Genomic DNA, 20,605 nt, shown 5'->3' with positions numbered 1-20,605 from the left:
GCTGCCATCCCACAGTCAGCACAGGCGTCACCAAACACCCTGAGCTGCCAGGAGCTCCTCCAGCCTCGCTCCCAGCCCTCTGTCCATCAGCAGTGTGCTCAGCAGGCACTGAGCGTGGCACGGCTGGGTCTCACGGCGCAGCAATGCCACAGCTGTGCAGCAGTGTGCACCCCATGGGCAGGCTGTGCCACGAGCACTGTGTGGGAGAGCAGCAGTGGAGCCCCGTGATGGCAGCAGTGCAGTGCAGGTGGGGGGAGAGGCTCACACGAAGCTCTGCTCTGTCCCTGACCTTCTGATCCTGGTTGTCAGTGCAGACCTTCCCCAGCTCTGTGAGCACCGATCGTCGGCTCATCAGGGTCCCTTTATGGCACGCAGTGCTCCTGCTGCAGCCCACACACCTGCAGCCAGCTCACAGAGCGTGGATTTTGCTTTTGGGTCTCGTGTGTGTGGCTGCACGGCGCCTTTGTGAAGCTGTGTGCCTGCTGGGAGCCCTGCGACGTGCAGCGGGGTGTGAGGTCACCATGCCCTGGGTCAGGGCAGCATCCCAAGTGCTCCAGAACTGCTGTGTGTTTGCTGTGATGCAGTGTGCAGAGGTGTGGGGTGCTCAGGATTGCAGCTGTCCCTGCATGAGGATATCGTGGCTCTGCTGCAGATCTGAGGTCTTGATGGAGCTGCACTGCCGTGGCAGCCAGCAGTGGGGACAGGGAGTGAGGATGCCTGCAGAACATTCATGTGGAGGAGGAGCTGAGGGCAGCACAGCTGGAGCCTTATGTGTGGTGAAGCCAAGAGGAAGCTGGCAGTGGTGGAAGAGCCCCAGGCTGCACCAGGCAGTGCCGGAATGTCAGAGCTGTTCCTCTGGGCACCCCCACTGCCGTGCCCTGGCAGGAGTTGTCCCCAAGGGCGCTGTGGATGCAGTCAGGCTGTGCAGCCGGGCTGGATGCCATGGGGATACTTCACCCAGCATTGCTCTCTGCTCAGATGGCCCGCATGCAGGCTCGTAGGCCCTGGGCATTTTCAATCTGCTGGGAAGGTGCTGGCTTAGGAAGAGGCACGGCCATCCTGCTGGCACAGCCCGGGGCAGCTGTGCTCCTTTTGCAGGAGATCTGCAGTGTGGCCCAGACTGAGCCCGATGGGCTTCAGCCCAAAGCTCTGCTCACTTCCCAGCTCAGGGGTCAGCCTGAGTTCCAAGAGCTCCAGTGCTGATGGTTTGGGATGCGTGGGCTGGGAGATGAGTTCCCTTCCGCTGCCGGTTGATTGCAGTGTGGGGATGGGGGACGGGGGCTGCGGCAGCGCGCTGGGTCACCTCGTGGTGTGCTGAATGGCAGCTGCTGACATGCGTTTCTCTCCCAGGGCATCGTGGGGAACCTGTCCAGCGGCAAGTCGGCCCTGGTGCACCGCTACCTGACCGGCACCTACGTGCAGGAGGAATCTCCAGAGGGTGAGGTGCAGCTGCTGCAGTGCTTGGGGCATTCGCTCCCCCGGCCCCAAAGGCAGCCCCCATCCCCCTTTGCCTCCCCCGCTGTCTCAGGACCCCACTGCCTGCTCTGCCATTCTCACCACTGCGCTCTCTCCCCCAGGCGGCCGATTTAAGAAGGAGATTGTGGTGGATGGTCAGAGCTACCTGCTGCTCATTCGTGATGAGGGGGGCCCCCCCGAGCTCCAGGTAGGAAATGTTGCACTGCTGGGCCAGAGGATGGAAAATCCCAGGGAAACACAGGGGGAAGTGACTGTGCAGTGTGTGTGTGAGTGCAGGGCTGTGTGTGAGTGCAGGGCTGTGTGTGAGTGAGTGCAGGGCTGTGTGTGAGTGCAGGGCTGTGTGTGTGAGTGAGTGCAGGGCTGTGTGTGTGAGTGCAGGGCTGTGTGTGTGAGTGCAGGGCTGTGTGTGTGAGTGCAGGGCTGTGTGTGAGTGAGTGCAGGGCTGTGTGTGTGTGAGTGCAGGGCTGTGTGTGAGTGCAGGGCTGTGTGAGTGAGTGCAGGGCTGTGTGTGAGTGCAGGGCTGTGTGAGTGCAGGGCTGTGTGTGTGGTGCTGGTGGTCGGTGATGATCTGTGACTGTTGCTGTGTCTCCCACCCTCAGTTCGCTGCCTGGGTTGATGCCGTGGTGTTTGTCTTCAGCCTGGAGGACGAGATCAGCTTCCAGACAGTGTACAACTACTACCTGCGGCTGTGCAGCTACCGGAACACGGCGGAGGTGCCGATGGTACTGGTGGGCACACAGGGTGAGTGCTGGGGGCTCTCCCTGCTTTGGGCTGTAAGCTGCATTGAGGCAGTTATTAGGAGAGGCTTGGGTTAGGGGCTTTGGAGGAGCTCCATAATTCTTCCTCAAGCCCTCCCAACTTCTTTGCACAGTGCTGCTTCTGTTCTCCACCTCATAACGCTGCCTTTGCGCTGCCTTCCCAGCTCCTGCCTGCAGTGGCTGAGCATCAGGCCGATGCCTGAGGGTTTGGTGCTGATGCTCTGCCATCTGTGCTGCTGGGGCAAGTTGCAGCAGGAAAGGTTTGAGGGGTGGCACGGAGCTGCCAGCTCCCACGGGCTGAGCGGTGGGGCTCTGCCACCCCCGAGTGCTGCCAGCCCAGCCTGGGCGTGGGGAGGAGCAGCAGTGTGCAGAGCTGCCCCCCTCCTGCTGCCTGGGCAGGGCTGGGGCCCTGCAGTTGGATTCTGGCTCCCCCGGCGTGTTGGGGCAGCAGGCTTCCAACAGCCAAAGTGCAGCATCTGGGAAGCAGGGAGGGGAGCAACAAGGGCAGAAAGGGGAGCAGTGAAGGAATCGCTGCAGGTGTCTGAGCTGTGCGTTTCCATGCGGAGAGTCCTGCTACGTACAGGCACAGGGCATGGGCAGAAGGGACCCTGCACACGATCTGTGGGTGCAAGGTGCCAGCAGAGAGCAAGAGCAGGGGATGGGGAATAGGAAGAAAGCCTTGGTTGGACCCAGCTCCTGAGCAGAGCGAGCAGTTTGCCACCGAGAGCTTGTGGAGCAGGAGGTCTCAGTTTGTGTGCTCTGTGCCCCAGGCTAAGTCCAGGACAAAGTTGTAAAAATTCTGATATTTAAAGATTGTGGAATTGGTTTAGGATTCAGGGATCTCAGTGTGGCCCTGGGCTGGTGGTGCAAACAGCCTCTTGTTAGTGCTGTCAGCTGTGAGCGCATCCTCAGAGCCAGCTTTCCCCATTAACTGAGCATCATGTCTGTATGGCCCTAAGAGCTGAAATGATGACAGATCCACTCAGCTCTGCCATTGAGGCAGTCTCACAGATGAGTGCACGGTGGTTCCAGCTGCCATGGCACACATGAGTCACTTCCAGCCCGTGGAAGCACCGTCATCCCCATGCAGAGGGGGCTGTGCTCGCTCCCAGGGCCGCCCTGCTCACACCTTTGCCCCCAGCTCTGCCTGCTGTCTCTGCGCATCCTCCAGCTGCCCTCAGCTGCAGTCCCATCCATGATGCTGGGTGTTCCTGGAGCCCTGTCCTGTTCCACACACCCAGGCAGCTTTGTGTTCCCAGCTTCACCTCCCGCTCCTTGCTGCCCTTCTCAGAAGTACAGCGTCTGGGTGGTTAGGAGAGTAGAGGAAGGTTCGTTTGAAAATGTGAACAAATCCACGTTCTGCAGATGGGACTTCAGTACCCGAGGCATTAGTAGGGCAGGATGTGGTGCGCAGGTGAGTATCGGTGTGAAGGAGCAGGAGGCCAGGAGTGCCCCGGGGCTGTGGGTGTGAGGGACACAGCTGCCTGCTCCTCACCTCTCTCCCTTGCCTTGCAGATGCCATCAGTGCCACCAACCCTCGTGTCATTGATGACTCTCGGGCACGGAAGCTCTCCAACGACCTGAAGCGCTGCACGTACTACGAGACCTGTGCCACCTATGGGCTGAACGTGGAGAGGGTCTTCCAGGATGGTAACTGCAGTGTTTGGAGGTGTTGGGGCCAGGCAGGCGGCAGTGCTGTCCCAGAGCGTGGGCTCAGCATGTCCTGAGCACAGCTGGGAGTGCTGCCGGGGGGCTGGCAGTGCATGGCCATGTGCAGTGCAGTTACTGTGCAGGCACAGACCTGGTCTGCGAGTGGCCAAGAGGGGCAGAGGGACTCTGGGGTGCATTGCAAAGAGTGTGGCAGCTGGGGACGGTGCAGGCAAACCGATGCTGGTGCAGGGTGATGATGCTGTGTGAGAACAAGGACTGAGGGGGGTCTCAGCACGAGGAGAACTTTTCCAGGCCGTGTCCCTGGGACGCAGAGCGGGGAGCAGCAGTGGGGAGATGGGAGGGATCCTTGTCTGCGTGCAGGAGGAACACTGCTGGAGAGACCTGCTGGATTCTGGTGCTGGCATTTCAAAAGGGTGCAGGGAAATGAACGTTTGAGAAACATCAAGAAACTGTAGAAATGAATCAAAGGTCAGAAAAGGTAGCTGAGACACTGTGAGGAGCTCAACCATTTCACAAATACAGAAGATTGAGGAGTAACTTGATTACAATGGCTAAATACCTACGTGGGGAGAAAGCCACAGATAACAACCAACTGCCGGCTGGCAGAGAACTGATGGGACAAGGAGGGTATTGAAATAAAAGAGAGGAGGTCTGGGTCAGATGGTGCAGGGAGATTCTTCACCCAGAGGCAATGAGAGCCTTGCACCGCTGCCCAGAGCCGCTGCGATGCCCCAGTGCCATGGAGGGACTCTGGGCAGCCCAACCTGGTGTGGGGCTGTGGGGGCTGTGAAGTTCCTCCTAACCATTCTATGGTTCAGCGATCTTCAAGGTTCCACAGTGGAGAAGGGAAGATCTGCAACCTGAGGTTGCTGCTCATTTTGCTGAGTTTGCTCACATATCCATGCTGTGCAGTGCATGCACTGACCTCTCTGGTGGAATTGGTGATGGTAGCAGTAGAGGGAATGGCTTCAAACTGTGCCAGGGGAGGTTTGGGCTGGACATTAGGAAACACTACTTTTCTGAAAGAGTGGTCAGGCAGTGCAATGGGCTGCCCAGGGAGTGGTGGAGTCACCGAGCCTGGAGGTGCTCAAGGGACGTTTGGACTTTGTGTTGAGGGACGTGGTTTAGTGAGGATGATTGGTGATGGTTGGACTGGATGATCTTGTAGGTCTTTTCCAGCCTTGGTGTTTCTGTGATCCTGTGACCTCGTTCCAGGTGAACATCAGGTGATGTTCATTTCTGGAGCATCTGGAGAGCTGGCCAAGGGAGGTGGCACTGCCCAGACTGCCCAGTTTGTCCCTGTCTCCTGTGGCCACTGCCAGGGGGTCATGGGCTCTGTGTGGCTGCGCAGTCAGTGCTCTGCATGGGACCCAAGAGAGTGGTGGCCTTTGGGTGCTTAGTGTGGCATTGCAAAGGAGCTGTACCAAACCTTGCAGCTGTGCAGCAGTGGTGACTGTGATGGGGATGGCCAGCTTGGGTGCTCTGCAGAAATCTCCTCTGTTACTTTGGGATGCTGCAGTTCGAGCCCCAGGAGTTGGTATCAGGCAGGGGGAGGGTTTGGGTCTTGCTGAAGCTCTGCAGAGATCTGTTGAGGGGCAGAGTGGCTTTCAGGTCTCTGACCCTGTCCTTTTCTCTGCTCTTCCAGTGGCTCAGAAGGTGGTGGCTCTGAGGAAGAAGCAGCAGCTCTCCATCGGTCCCTGCAAGTCCCTGCCCAACTCACCCAGCCATTCGTCTGTCTCCGCAGCCTCCATCCCTTCTGTTCACATCAACCAGGTGGGAAACAGGAACAGGGGAAGGCAGGAACCCCACGTGCTCCTCCCCACCCCTCCTTCACTGCACAGCACAGACCGTTCAGCCTCGCTCTGCACTCACACCACAGCCCTGGAGTAGCTGTTGGGAGGCAGAGCAGCTGTTCACTGGAGCATCAGCCCGTAGCCCAGAACGTTGCTGACACTGGTGTCAGGCTGCATACGAGCCATTGCATGTGCTGTACGTCTGCAGGCGTTGTGTGGTGCTCCTGGAGCAGCTGCTGCACAGCTGTGAGCTGTGTGCAGGGAGCTCCTGGCAGAGCAGGGCTCTGTGATGCAGCCAGGAGTGCACCTGGTCCTGCTGCCCTGGCACCAGGGGGCTGCTGGCCTGTGTGCATACAGGTGGGCTCCTCCAGCACGTCTCTGGAGTGCCAGGGGTAGTGCAGAGGAGAAGGGAGTGCTCTGGGAGCTCAGGAGGGCACGGTGCTGTTCCTCAGGCACGGCATCAGCCTGGCAGGAGCTGCCATGGTGTCTGTGCTGGGTGATGGAGCAGGTCAGAAAGAGGAGCAGGCTGGCATAGCGGGGGGGTGGTGCAGGAGACCCTTGGCAGCCTGCTTGCTGCAGTGGGGCTTTGTTACAATTCCTAATGCATGTGCAAGTGCTGAGCTGCTTCTGGTGAAGGTGAGAAATGGCTCTGCTGCTCCTCAGGCACTCAGGCCAACGGAGCAAGCTCCAAAGCAGCTGTTACTGTAGAATCATAGAGTGGCCTGGGTTGCAGAGGAGCACAGTGCTCATCCAGTTCCAACCCCCTGCTGTGTGCAGGGTCACCAACCAGCAGCCCAGGCTGCCCAGAGCCACATCCAGCCTGGCCTGCAGAGATGGGGCATCCGCAAATGGATGTTATGCTGCAATCACTGGGCCTGTCATAAGGACTTCACTAAATCTGTGTGTCTGACCCATTGCTGTCAGACTGGGGAGCAGCAAAGGCTGCAGCTGGGTCCTCTGAGTGCTGGGAAGTGACACAGATGGAGCCGTGTGAATCCCTCAGCTGCTTTGTTGGTGAGCAACACGTGGGATGGTTTTTGAGGAAGAGAGTGGCTAAGGACTCAGAGGAGCACGTGAAACTGAGAAGAGAGTGAGATTGATCCCACATCAGGGATTTTAAACACCCGTATGGGCGTCATGCCTGACCATAGGTTTGTGGAGCTGGACTGTGAGCTGCTCTGTAGGGATTTCTGCAGCTTGCTGGTGCTCCAGGTCGGGCTCCAGCCCGTTCACGTGAGTTCTGTGTGCAGGTGAATACGCTGAGCCCCACTGGCAGCAGAGCTGCTGCTGAGCCACACAGCCTGCTGAGCAGAGTCCAGCAGCTTGCAGTGGGAGCAGCGAGCACAGCTGCCTGCAAACATGCACAGCCATCCCTGTCCTGCAGCGTGCCTGGGGACCCACAGTGCTTGGGAAGGCTGATAGGAGGCCTCCAGGTTAAACACAGGTGTGAGTGCATCCAGTGATGAGAGAATTGTCTTAGCAAACTGGGGACAGTGAATTGCTGGAGATGGGAGGCAGTCTGTGCGGGAAGGGTGCAGGCAGCAGAAGGCCGTGTTCCTCAGGGAGGAGCCGTTCTGTGTTGTGTTCGATGTGCCAGAGTATGAAAGAAGCACACTGACAAACTAATGATGGCACTGCTGTGCCTGCCAGCGTGTCTCTGTAGTGGGCAAAAGCATTCCTGTGTGTGGTGGTGGCTCCTCAGTGGGATCCCACTCGTGAGCGTGCATTTGTGCTGAGCACAAGGAGGCTTGTGGAAGAGACCTTTGTGCACAGGAGGGTGCCAAGCTCTTGGCTTGTTCAGCTTAGAAAAGCAGGGGCCAAAATGGACCATACCCAACCTCTGAAGGACACAAATGTGGAATTAAACCACTTTTTGTGGAAAGGTGCTAGCACAGAAGGGGTGGATCTAAGAGTGGCCACGGGAAGGCAAAGTTTGGGCATCAGAGGAGGTTCCTAGTGGTGTGGCATGAGCTGCGTTCGAGGTTCTTGCTCAGAAACCTCCTTGCTTTCCTTTCCTCCCTGCAGAGCACCTTTCAGCCCGGTGTGCAGACGACCTCTGTGTAGAGGTGGATGTTGGCTCCTGGGCCCGGAGGCAGAACCTTTTCTCTCAGCTCCCTGCTGTGCTCCTGTGGCTTTGCTGGAGGGACCTGGGTAGATCTGGTGGGAAGCAGAGCCGTTACAGGGAAGTAATGCAGCATGAGCCGACAGGGAATGGCAGCTCGCTGTGAGGCCTTTCTGAACAACAAGTAGTTCCTGACTGGCTGGACTGCAGTGATAGAGGCCGTGTCCTTCTGGAGCTTCTGCCCTCTATCTTCCCTCTCCCATCCCTGCTCTGTGCCTGTCCAAAGCTTTGTCTGTCCCTATACTTGACCAGCCTGGGGGCCGCAGTGAGGATCAAAGCTCATCTCTGTTCCCTGGGTCTTCTGTGGCTCCACCACAGCCCCCCGGGTTCCCAAGGACCCCCTGCAGCACTCTGTGCCTTGGTGCTTGCAGATTTCCATCACAAGAAGTACTTCTCCCTATAAAACAGGAGCTGGTGAGTGATTGCGGAGTGCCTTGCAGTGTTTGCACGTTCTCAGTGGGGCTCGGAGCTCTGGATCTGCTTCCCACTGTCCCCAGCACAAATCCAGCTGCCTTTGAGAAACCAAACTGTGTCCATTGCAGGTGTTCTGTCACTGACCCGGGCAGAGCAGCCCTGTCGGTGCATGCAGCACACTGCCCATGAGGGAGGGGATGTGCCAGCACTGAGCAGCGAGCAGCTGCTGCAGCACAGCAGTTCCTGCAGAGGGGTGCAGAGGGCCCAGAGCCACTGCTGTGCGGTGTGCTGTGCTGGGGTGCTGCACCAGGGCGCAGTGCCACGCAGGAGCTGCTGTCCCTGCATGGAGGGGCTCTGGGAGAGTGGAGCTCTGCTCCGTCAGCGAGGCTGGATGAGGGAGTGATGTGACGCCGCTTTGTCTTGTCCCATTTCAGGGTAGAAGCTCTCTCTGGGTTTCTTATGGCCTTTGCTGACCCTTGGGAGCAGATACCAAGGCAGGGACGAGGAGCCCCAGGAATGATTCGGGAACACGGGATTTAGCTTAGAGGCAGGATGACAAGAAGCCAGACAGTGAATTCTGAGCTTTGTTTTGTCTTGTCTTTGTTCTGACTTCGTACTGCAGCCAGGTATGGCCTGCACTGCCCCTCTTTGTGCCTGGGGACGTCCTGCTCAGTGCCCAGTGCCTGCGGGGACAGCTCTGTCTGCTGGACATGGGACCAGCATCCCTACAGAGGGCTGCGTAGGGCAGGCAGGAGCTGGGGACAGTCCTGGGATCAGCTGCTCTGGAAGATGCTGAAAGCCAAACTGAGCCTGTAGGAAATGGATGCTGCCTGCACCCCACAGCCCGGCCAGCTGTCACACCAGCCCATGGCAGTGACTGGAGAGGTATCAGTGCACCCCAGTGTTCTCAGCATTGTGTCAGAGGATCTCTCCACTTGGTGCCAGGCTGGCTGTTCTCTGCACCCACAGGGTCGTGCCCGTGGGCAGCGGTGCTGCAGGAGGGGGTTGTTGTCCTTGCAGAGGGATGATTCGATTTATGATGCAGTTCTTGAAGCAGGCCCTGGTTTCATTTTGTCTTTGGAGCTTTGGAGTTTTTCCTTTAACTCCACAGTGGTGCGCAGTGCCACAGGGCGCGCTGCTTCCATCAGGGCAGAGAGGGGCCAGCTGTGCTCAGCATTTCCAGCTGCACCTCCTGGAGCACAGTGTGCCCATCAGGGCCATGGCAGCAGCATCTCTCCCTGGCCCTGGCTCCTGGGAAGCTTCTGCACCCGCTGTCAGGCTGCTCAGGTCGCCCTGCAGCCCCAGGGGTGCCGGTGCTGCTCCTGCCCCTGCAGCGAGGCGAGCAGGTCTGATGGGTTTGGGATCCTGGCTTGGCCTCTGCTCCCACCTGCCCCATCCTGTTCCCTGCCTGCAGGGTGCGGGCGTTCCACAGGCTGGTGGGTGCTTGCAGTGCTCAGAGCTGCTGCACCCGATTCTCACTGCTTCTACATCTGCTGCATCTTTCTGCAGGGGCTCCGAGGTGCCCTCAGGGTTACCCTTAGCTGTGGGATGGGTCACCACTGCTTGGGATGGGATTTGTCCTTCTGCCAGCGGCAGCCAGGAGCAGGGGCACAGCTCACACTCTGCAGCACTCAAACCTTGCGCTTCGTGTCCCTCTGTGCTCTGTGTCGCTGGGTGCTGCTGATGGGCCCGGCCCCGCTGCTCCCCCTGCTGGGTCAGCACAACCCTCTGTCGCAGCCTGGCCGCAGTGAGCGGTGCTTTGCTGAGATACAGAAGTGCTTGGGCTGTGGGTAACGAGAGGCAGGAATGAGAACGTGAAGTTTGCAAGTGAAACGAAAAGCAACCTGCAGTTCACCTGTGCTTGGTAATGAGAGCCTTCCGTGCCTGCTGCAGCTTGTCCCAGCAGAGCCTGGCAGTGCACGTTCAGCAGTGCGAGCTGCAGGCAGTGCACAGCCCTGTGTGAGCAGCGCGGGCAGCAGCTGTGTGTGTCCCTGTGGTGCCAGCATCCCGCCGGGCTCGTGGTGCCCTGCCCTGTGCTGTCCTCATCTGTGCACTCCCATCCCCTGCCCCGTTCCGTGCAGATGCTGAGGCAGTGGCTGCTGTTTGTTTGCACTCTTCCACTCAGAGCTCTTCCCAGACCTCGCTCCTTGTTCCTGCCTTGCTTCTGTGTGACGGTTCCTACTTGGGAACTTTGAGTGATCCCTTTCCTGCTCGAGCACCGGGGGTGCTGTCGGTGTCTGTTGCAGTTCATGACATCCACCCATTGCACACCAATGGGGAGGATCTCTGCATGTGTTTTGCTCAGATTTCAGCTTCCACCATGTGTTCAGATGGCAGCAGAGACCAGGGGTGCTCGTTTGGGGCAATGGAGCAGCTCCAGGAGCAGGACGTGGGGGATCCCCTTGTCAGGTTCTCCCACAGCTGAGGTTTGCATGGGGCCTGGATCTCTCCTGCAGCCCTGGAGCTGCATTTCCTCAGACCCACATGGTGGTGGCTGCTGCCTCTTGGGGCTGCAGCATCCTGCACTTGGCCCAGCACCAGGCACGCTGAGGGCTGAAGGAGGGTTTTCTGGCTAGGCAAGGAATGAAAGCAATGTTACAGGAATGTATAAAGTACAGAACACAATTCGGTGAGATTTTTTCCTAGGAGCTTTGTTGTCCATCGTCTCACATAAATCAGATCTATCACAGCTGTTAGGGCAGGAGCTCAAACTCTGCAGTCCCTTCTGTGTGAAGACCTTCCCTCAGTCGTAGCTTCATGGATGCATTACCAAGGAGCAGCAGATTCTCTGGGCCCCGGTAGCCCATACTGTGTGTGTCTGCTCTTGAGCCCTGCCTTGGCAGAGCCTGCATGTTTGGTGTGCTGAGCTCCTGGGGAGGTGTTAGCAGACAGGGTTCCCCCTGTCCCGGATTTGGGGTAGCAAAAACTCTCCTGTCTCCAGGCAGACGTGGTGCTCCAAGCCCCTGCTCCAGCACAGGGCATGCGGGGGGCAGCAGGGCTCCTAGGCCTCATCTCTTGCTACAAAAGGCTCTGGGCTCCATCTGCAGGCAGTGGGTGTTGTGCTGCCAGCTGGGCTTTCTCCATATACTGCATGAATGCAGCTGGCAGCACCTGCAGCAGTGTGATGGGAGGGCCAGGGCCAGAGCTGCAGGGTGCACGTCTTCGTGGCGTGCAGCTCAGCCCAGAAGGGAGCAACGAGGCTGGGCTCCTCACAGCTCCATGCTAGGGGCCTTGGAGAGTGGATGGCTCAGCTGGTGTCACTGAGTCCCTGCCCTGCTTGTCTCTGTTGGCTTCGCAATGCTACTGTTCCTCCAGGGGGAAAACAAAAGCGGAGAAGGGCAGCAGCTCCCCGCACCCCCCCTGGGTGCCAGGTGCAGTGCATGGGGCGCAGCATCCCCGCGTGCCACAGCCTCGTGCTGAGCATCACCGCCTCATTCTGCCCTAGGCCACCAACGGCGGAGGAGCCTTCAGCGACTACTCCTCCTCGGTGCCCTCCACCCCCAGCATCAGCCAGCGGGAGCTGCGGATCGAGACCATCGCTGCCTCCAACACACCCACCCCCATCCGCAAGCAGTCCAAGCGGCGCTCCAACATCTTCACGGTACGCAGCGCCGGGGCCGGAGGAGCTTTGGGAGCGTTGCGGAGCCGGGAGAGGGGCAGGCAGCCCCTGTCTGTGCCAGGCTGCGGGGAACCTGGCCGTGCTGGCCAGGGAGGGGCGGGGAGAGGGGCGATGCTTCTGCACGTGTAGGGGGCACAACAGACAGCACTGGTCCTGGTGTGTGCGCAGGCGTGCGTCAGCAAGCCGCTCCTTGCACAGCAGGAGTGTGCCCAGGGCGTGTTGGCTGTGTGCAGGGAGCACAGCTCCCTGTCCATTGCTGGGCAGCTGCACCTTGTGCGCACAGCACCGGTGAGCTCTGCTCCTCCTTGGAGCCGTGTCCCCAGAGCGTGGCACAGAGCCTCCGGTGCCCCCTGGTGGTGCCAGCTGTGCTGTGCCAGCACGTGGCCCTGGACCCCTGGCTCTGCTACCCGAGCCTTGCGGCTGCGTGACAGCCGCAGTGCTGTGGGGTCTGCTGGGGGCTGGGGAGAGCAGCAGAGAATGGAGGCGGCAGGGAGCCGGCAGAGCTGCGGGACCTGGGCAGCGCGGGGCCTTGGTGCAGGGATTGGCTGCTGGCTGGCTGAACGCAGCCCGCCTCCAGTGTGCTCACACCGTGCACGCACCGTGCACGCGGTCCTGCTCACACTTGCCCTGCTGTCAGCAGCCCCCGAGTGTCCCTGTGCTGTCAGTGCAGCGGTGCTCCCGGTCCCCGTGCCCAGGTCAGGTCCCCGCGTTCCTCTCCCCCGGTGCCCGGTACGTGTGCCAGGCTCAGGCCCTCCTCCCATCTACGTGTGCTTCCCAGCCTCCATTGCTCCGTACTCCGTGTCTGCTGTCTGTGGAACTGCCCGCCACCAACCATTGTCCGTGTTGCACTGTGTTACTGTGTGAACAGCTGCCACTGCTCTGGTCCCCGATCACACCGACTCAGCATTCCACACCCCATCCCTCTCCTGCGCTATTGGCATCCCAAATTCCCAACTCCTCGTGCTGGGAGCACATCCCCCTCTCTGCCTGGATGTCCCGGCAGCTCCCTCTCTGGGGGTCCCCAGTGCTCTGTGCGCTCCCCACCCGTGCCCCCAGCTCCGTGCCCGTAGATCTGTGCACGTGCTCCTGGCCCCCACAGCACGCGCTGTCTCTGTGTCCCCAACCTGCCCTGCAGCCCAGGGCAGCGGCTCCACGGCTCCGCACGCATGGCTGCGTCCTCACCGCTGTCCCCTCTGTGTGCCCACACCTCCCTGGCGGTGCCCGGAGGTCCCCTGTTGTTGGTGGTCATGCTTTTGTTGCCCCTCGGTGCCGATGGACTCCCCACTCCCGCCGTTCTCGCTCATGCTTGCTGCTGTGCACCGTGCGCCCATGCACTGCCACCCATCCTCTGCTCACCGCGGGTTTGGACTCGCCGTCAGCTCATGCTCACGCTGTCGCTCCTCTCGGGGCTTGTTGGTGCCACGCTCAGCTCACAGCCTGCGGGTGCCACGCTCGCTCGGTGCAGACGCGCTCATGGGGAGGCGGAGGGCTCGCTGTGGGGTCACGCTTCTTTGCTGTGGATGTCACCACCCTCCTGCAGCTCTTGCTCACTTGCTCATTCTGGGCTCCAGCTTGCTCTCGCTGCGCCACTCACCCGTGCTCATCCTGGGCTCACTGCTTGCTCTGTGCTGGCGCACACATGGCTCACATTGAAGTCTTCACCCCGTGTGATCGTGGCAGCAGCAGCAGCAGCTCCTGACACCTCCTCCCGCAGCGGGGCAGGGCAGGCAGGCAGGGACGGCTCTTTCTGCCACTGGTTTCCCTGCGGGCAGCGCAGCACGGCTGCAGCTGTCCCCGTGCCCCCGATGCCGGGTCCCCCAGCCGGGCACGGTCTCTTTGCGCCCCACGCTGCTCCGATCCGGCCCGAGCTGTGCCTGGCTCCTGCCTCCTCCTCCTCCCGCTCTCCTCCTGTCCTCTCCTCTCCTCCTCTTTGCTCTGGGCCCTGCCATTGCAGGGGAGGGCTGCGTGGGGGGCCGCTGGCTGGAGGCGGTGCCCGCCCGTCCCCGCTGCCGCCCGCCGCCCGGTCCGGCTGCGCCCACCCGGCATCTCGTGTCCGTGTTCTGAGTATAACTTGCCAAACTCTTTATTCTTTCAATATTTGCAGATATGTGCCACTGTTTCCAACTTTTCATCAACAAAAAGGCCTTTCCAACTCCTTCCAAATTAGAAGATCCAGGTGGTTACACGGCACCTCTGTACCAATTCTCTCACTTTTCATTGCCTCTCCAGGGCCGGATAAGGGATGGGCACTGGGATTGATCTAAGATTAGAGGCTCGCCCGCCCTCCAGCCAGCATGGGTCCCCCCCTCGGAGACACGCAGGAGCCTTTTAAATCCCCCCATGTAAAGTCTAGGAGGCGCCGCGACGGCCTGCGCTGCACTTTGCCGGGACATTGCTGGGCCTGCCGGATGCTGGCGGCACCCGTGGGGCTGCCGGGCGACGACCCCACGGGCCGGGACGGGACGGGACGACGTGTGGCGCCGGGACGGCGATGGCAGCGAGTGCGGCTGGACGGGCCCAGGGACGCTTCGCTGCTGCTTGGAGCTCTGCGGGCGCCGCCGGCCCCCGGCTCCCTCCTCCCCGCCGCACCTCCTGCATGGACTCCTGCTCCTCTCCTCGCAGCACGGCGGCCGTCTGTGGCTCTTTAGTTTCTTCTCTTTCGATCTCTTTGTTCTGCTCTGGGCCCCGGGCCGGCGGATGGGGGTCCCGGCCGGGGGGCCGCCGCCCCCCTCTGATCCAAAGCACACGGGCGCTCCCGACGGGTGTGGGACGCTGCAGCGGCGCCGCGCTGCCCTCTCATTGTCGTGGTTCTGAATGTATTGGTCGTGCTCCATGCCGTGTATGACGTGGTATTGCCCTCTGTCCTAAGCACTTTGAATGAGTTCCGCTCCACAGACTGTACACTTCATATTGTATTTATTGGGGTTTGCTCTGCCCGGCGGGCGCCGCGCTCGGCCCCGGCCGTGGGATCGGTATTTACTGTCCATGCTCTTTTGTAAGGGCCGGTGTCCGCCCGGTGACCGTGCTACTTTGTATGGTGCAAGTGTGCTCCCGGAATAAACCTGTTGGATTGGTAGAGGTGTGAGTTCCTTTCACCGCTCGGCTCTCCCGCTGCCATCCATGCTCACCGCATCCCACGCATCTGTCTGTGCCGTGTCCGTGTGCCGGGGGCAGGCGGCCCCGCTCTGTAGGACAGCGCTGCGGGGCCGGGGGTCGGGGGGCCGGGAGCGCGGGGCTCTGTCCCGCGAGGGGCGGCGGGGCCACGTCCCTCCCATCCCACCCTAACGACCTCCATCTCTTCTCTTCCAGTCTCGGAAGGGCGCCGACGCGGAGCGGGACAAGAAGGTGCCGGAGTGCAAAGCGGACAGCATCGGCAGCGGGAGGGCCATCCCCATGAAGCAGGTGCGATCCTCCCCGCGCCGTTCCCTCGCGTCCCCCCCTCTGCATCCCCCTGTGCTCAGCCTCAGTGCTGCGCTCAGCGCTGGATCCTCAGTGCCAGAAGCACACCGAGGTTCTGGAGCGTGACCAGAGAGGGGCTGTGGGGGTCGGCGGCGCCGCGCTGTGGGAGCGGTTGGGGATGGGGATGGGTTGGTTTGGAGCACAGGAGGCTCAGGGAGACCTCACTGCTTACTGCTGTAAACCCTGAGAGGATGGAGCGTGGTGGGGCCGGCCTCTGCTGCAGCTAACGGCAGTAGGGTGAGGGGGGGTGGTCTCACGTTGTGCCTGGGATGGGTCGGGTTGAGCAGTGGGAACGATTTCTTGCAGCTGGGTACCGGCACACCTTCACTGGGGGCATCCAGAGCCATGGAGATGTGGCACTTTGGGACATGCTCAGTGGGCACGGTGGGGGCTGAGTGTGAGGATCTCAGGGGTCTTCTCCAGCCTTAGTGCCTCTGTGAGGCATTGAAGGCAGCTCCCGGGAAGGGGCTTTGGGTGCAGACAGGGCACAGAGAATTCCCTGTCAGGAAACTGAGCACGGGGACAGGGCTGCAGCAGGAGCAGTTCCAGCAGAGGGCATCTGTGCCCCACACCTGCCACAGCCCTGCACGGCCCTGCGCTGTGCTGTGCCTCCGTGCATCCTCTGCCCTGAGCAGCACCGAGGGCTCTGAGGGCTGGGAGCAGCAAGAAGTTGCTGATGTGACACCAGGCTGTGGGGTGCAGTCAGAGCATCAGAGGGACGGGATGCCATCCAGACAGACCTGGACAAACTTGATCAGCAGGCCCAGGTGAACCTCATGAGGTCTGACAAATGCAAATGTAAAATCTTGCACCTGGGTTGAGGCAGCCCTCACTACCAATACAAGCTGGGGGATGAAAGGATTGAGCACAGCCCTGCTGAAAAAGACCTGGGGCTACTGGTGGGCGGGAAGCAGGACATGAGCCAGCAATGCGTCCTCAGCCCCAAAAGCCAACTGCATCCTGGGCTGCATCGAAGGAAGCGTGGCCAGCGGGTCCAGGGAGGTGATCCTGCCCCTCTGCTCTGCACTGTGAGGCCTCACCTGGAGCACTGCGTCCAGATGTGGAGTCCTCAGTATGGGAGAGACAAAAAGGTCCACGCCAGGATCCAGCTGTGGTGTCCCTGTGCATTGCAGGGGAGTTGCAGTACATGGCCTTTGAAGGTCCCTTCCAACTCTAGGGTTCTGTGATTCTATGAAGTGGCTGCACCGTGCTGTGCCGTGCTGTGCAATGCCATGTTGTGCTGTGCCGTGCTGCACCGTGCTGTGCCATGCTGTGCTGTGCCGTGCTGTGCCGTGCTGTGCCATGCTGTGCTGTTTGGCCCAAGCGAAACTCGGGGCACTGGGAGCTGACCCAAAGCATTGGTTGTCTGTGTGCAGGTCAGCCTGAGAGCAGCAGCAGTGCTGGGTGAGAGGGCAAGTGGTCACTGGGTGATGTTGGCACTGGGGTTTTCTTGCACGGATGCACACACACCCTTGCAGCCCCTGGCTGTTCCCATGCTGAGCTGTGTGCGCAGGGAGGGCATGCATCCATGCGGGAACCTGCTGGGGGTGGGACCCTCAGGGGACCAGAGGATCAGTTTTAAGTTAAATAGAAGAGATTTGGGTGAGATGCAAGGAGGAAATTCTTTACCCAGGCCCTCTCACTGCTGCCCAGAGCTGTGGGTGCCCCATTCCTGCAGTGCTGAAGGCCATGGATGGGGCTGTGGGAGGTGTCCCTAAGGCTTGGGGGAGGCTTTGGGGTCTCTTCCAACCCAAATCATGCTGGGATTCCCCGGCCCAGCACAGTCAGTGTGCTGCTGCAGGTGTTCCCTGGATCACTGTACTGTGTGTGGTGGCACTGCTGTGGGTTTGTCCAGGGCAGCTCAGTGCTGGGGATGGCAGCAGTGCAGGGGCAGAGCCGTGGGGATGCTGTACTTCCAGCATGGCACAGCGTGCACAGCCCCAGCGCAGCATGTCAGTGTCAGCTGTGTGCTGGTTGCAGCCCTGCTCTTGGGAGGTGCAGATCCTTTTCTTATTCTCCTGGCTGCTGTGGTGATCATGGTGCTCGTTACCATTTCTTCCACTGCTTCCCTGGCTGGGGGCCTTTCAGAGCAGGATGCTTCCCCTGCCTGCTCCCATATCTGTGTGTTGCTGGGCTGTGGCCAGGCTGCTGGAGCTGCAGTGCTTCGGAGCAGTTGTGGGGTTGCTGGGGAGCAGTGCTCTCCCAGCCGGGTGGCCTCAGGGCACAGGGCTGCTCCTCCTTCGTGGGCTCCATTGTGCTGCAGCATTGTGCTGGAGCTGCCAGCCCTGGGGCAGTGCAGAGTGCTCGGGGAACTGCCCTGCTCCTGAGATGCTGTGGCTGTCGGAATTGCAGCTCTCCTGCTTGCCTGAACCAAACGGTCCTTCCACAGCTTCTCAGGAGGGTGCAAAGCTTTGTTCCCGATGGAGAACACAGGCCAGCAACCTGCACCCTGTGGAATGAGGGTGGGGTGACTGTGCAGGGATATTGGGGTGCTACAGGTCTCTGCAGTACAGCCAGCCCCCACCAGGCAGCCCCCTTGGAGGTACCACCGATGGGACAGAAGCAGGGGCTCCCAAAGCACTGCTCTGTGTGGCAGAGCCTGGGGACAGACGGCGATGGCTGTGCTCTGATCAGGACCTGTGCTGTGGGTGCGTGCCCTGTGGGCTGCTTCCCAACACCTGGGGCTGGGGTTGGGTTCCACTGTGGGTGCAGCTCTGCAGGGGGGGCTCAGCACCGCAGCTTCAGTGCTGGAATGGTGAGCAGCCATGCGTTGCTCTCGGGACTTTGGGTTTGCACACAGATCCTGGGCCAGTGGCTGGAGGGCTGCAGGACGAGAGGCCCAGATGGGTGTGTGAGGAGGGTGGAGGCTTTTCTGGGCATTGGAAGGCTCCAGGAGCACACCCTGCACTGCCTGTCCCCCAGCTGAGCTGCTCCATCTCCTGCCCCTTGCACCCACACAGCAGAGCAGTGCAGTGGGATGGGGGCCGTGCTCTGAGCTCCCTCCTCTGCTGCAGCCGCTGCTCCTGCGCTCAGTGCTGATGCTGCGCCTGGAGCTCCACGAGGTCCTGGAGGAACTGGAAGTGTTTCCTTGCCGCTGAACGCCCGTCTCAGAGAAGTGGGTTAATGAGGGACGGTGCTCCCCCGGCTGTGTGTTACCAGGGGTTCCTAACTGTGCGCGCATTGTTTCTGGCACCACTGCAGCCCGGCGGTCCCGGTCCGGCCCGGCTCCTTTTGGGCCATGCTGCAGCAGTGCCCAGGGCAGCAGCTCCTCCTCCTCGGGAGCTGGGATCATGCTGGGAGCTTAGATTACATTTAAATTGCCATTTGCATTTTCCAATCAATACGCGACTTTACAATTAAGTTTGGTGTTAAAATTCTTAGCAAAAAAGTGAGTGGAAGGGAGATTTGTGGAGCAAACGAGTCCTTTGGGGGCCATGGCTGCTCCCTGCTTCATTACACTGCATATTGCTACTGCTGCTTTTACGGAGCACCGCCGCCATCCGAACCCAGCAGAGGCAGCACCGCACCGGCCGGCGGCGTGTGGGGAAGGGGAGGAAGCGTGGGGATGGGAGCGGGTGGGCTCCCAGTTCCTTTGGTCTGTGCACAGCCCCTGTGCTGGGGAGGAACTCTGGAGGAGTGAGCCTGTGGTGAGGAGCAGCACGGCCAGGGGGTGTGCAAGGAGGGGATGTGGAGGGGATGCGCCTGCCTGCAGCCCTGCGGGGCTGTGTGCCCCTGCGGCTCCCTGCCTCTCTTGGAGCACTGGCACAGGTTGCCCAAGGAGGCTGTGGATGCCCCATCCCTGCAGGCATTCAAGGCCAGGCTGGATGTGGCTCTGGGCAGCCTGGGCTGCTGGTTGGCGATCTGCACACAGCAGGGGGTTGGAGCTGGATGAGCATCGAGCTGCTTTGCAACCCAGGCCGTTCTGTGACTCTGTTATGCATGGAGAGTTTCCTCCAGGAAAAAGCAGAGTTCCCCACGTGCTGCTGGGCCAAATCTCCACAATCTGCCATCGCAGAGAAGTGGACTGCAGGGTGTGCAGCCCCAGTGCAGGCAGTGCAGCAGTGCCACCGGGACCTGCAGGACTCCCAGCTGCTGTCCCTGCCTCTGATACAGCAGCAAAGGGCGGACACAGCCTGTGCTGTGCTGCCCCTGTGTTCCGCTGCTTCCTGCAGCGTCTGTCCTGCAGGCCCCTTTGCCCTTGTTTTCTTAGATGCTTACTCCCAGGTTTGGATTCTTGTGCCTTCTGGCTGGGTAAACTGGGCTGCCTGTACTCGGTTCTCTGTTTCTGGGTCTGTTTTGGCTTCTGTGTGTGAGGTTTCAGGTTTGCAGCTGAGGTGGCTGCAGAGAGCTCTGTGCTGCTCGGGGGCTCAGCAGGGGCTGCAGTGGGGGGGGCTCCACAGTTGGGCTGTGGGCACCAGCAGAGCAGGGGGCAGCTGGGGGTGGAGGTGGCAGCGCTGTGACAGGCGGGTGGACTGGGTCCATATATGGCCTGTGGGGTCGTGGTGCCTATTGGGGTCGTGGTGCCCATGAGGCAGGGACTCACCCAGTGACCGTGCCAGATGTGTAACTTCTGTCAGCTCTAGAGCAGGTGTGCTTGAGAGAGGGCAAATAAATGCTCCCAAAAGAGAATCCACCATTTGTCCAGGTTGGCTGTAACACTGAGCCATCTCCACGTGTGGGGTTTTGTAAGGGAGAGGGCTGTCACTGTCAGAGTGCGTTGTGCAGTGCAGCAGCGATGGGTTTGGGGTGAGGGTGGGGGGAGGGGGAGCCCTGGAGGTGCTCCTGGTGGGCACCAAGGGCTCTGGGGTGCTCCCATAACACAGACAGCACTGAGGGAACGTGCGGGCTGGAGGGAGCCGTGGCTGAGCCACAGACATGACAGCATTTCAGCTCGGTGCGGGTTCTGTTACCTTCACGTTCTCTGTTCATGCTTTCCTTGGGCTCATTACGTAAAGAGCAGGAGTCAAATGCAGATGGGCAGACCTGTGTACACATATTTAGGCTGGACACACGTTTGCCATTTATCATCACTTGTTCCCATCAGTGATTTTGCTTTGAGAGCTTCCGCCTGGCTGGTTTATGTCTGTTAACAGCTGTGTGGATCTCATACACTTGGATGGCCCAGCGGCTGATCTTACTGTTCTTTTCTGACCTCTGTGATCTCAGTGTTACGTACTGCTCACTCAGTATCCCAAAACAGTGCCTGTTGTCACTGGGTGCTGCGGCCATCCGTGCAGCGTCACACAGCCCTGCATTTCCATGGGCAGACCCAGCATCCCCATCTCCAGGCAGC

The 20,605-nt window shown here is 60.3% G+C and overlaps 2 protein-coding genes across 6 annotated transcripts in view; both read left to right on the top strand.

Annotated features, from left to right (window-relative positions):
• Positions 1–20,605, top strand: part of SMARCD3 (SWI/SNF related, matrix associated, actin dependent regulator of chromatin, subfamily d, member 3) — a 251,183-nt gene that overhangs the window by 40,784 nt on the left and 189,794 nt on the right. The window lies entirely within an intron of this gene.
• AGAP3 (ArfGAP with GTPase domain, ankyrin repeat and PH domain 3) overlaps positions 1–20,605 on the top strand; it is a 79,374-nt gene that overhangs the window by 24,860 nt on the left and 33,909 nt on the right. For 4 of the 5 annotated variants that reach the window (XM_048951406.1, XM_048951405.1, XM_048951404.1 and 1 more), the window contains exons 3-9: positions 1,351–1,438; positions 1,578–1,663; positions 2,076–2,217; positions 3,750–3,884; positions 5,551–5,678; positions 11,680–11,835; positions 15,163–15,255. In XM_048951406.1, the coding sequence (XP_048807363.1) occupies positions 2,196–2,217; positions 3,750–3,884; positions 5,551–5,678; positions 11,680–11,835; positions 15,163–15,255 (534 nt within the window). In that variant the 5' untranslated portion in view covers positions 1,351–1,438; positions 1,578–1,663; positions 2,076–2,195. Of the gene's footprint in view, positions 1–1,350; positions 1,439–1,577; positions 1,664–2,075; positions 2,218–3,749; positions 3,885–5,550; positions 5,679–11,679; positions 11,836–13,957; positions 14,077–15,162; positions 15,256–20,605 lie in introns of those variants that run through there. The other variant, XM_048951407.1, reaches the window with a different exon arrangement.

The sequence above is a fragment of the Lagopus muta genome, chromosome 7 (genome assembly GCF_023343835.1).
Source record: "Lagopus muta isolate bLagMut1 chromosome 7, bLagMut1 primary, whole genome shotgun sequence".
NCBI classification, from domain to species: domain Eukaryota; kingdom Metazoa; phylum Chordata; class Aves; order Galliformes; family Phasianidae; genus Lagopus; species Lagopus muta.
This window is presented reverse-complemented; position numbering and strand designations above follow the sequence as displayed.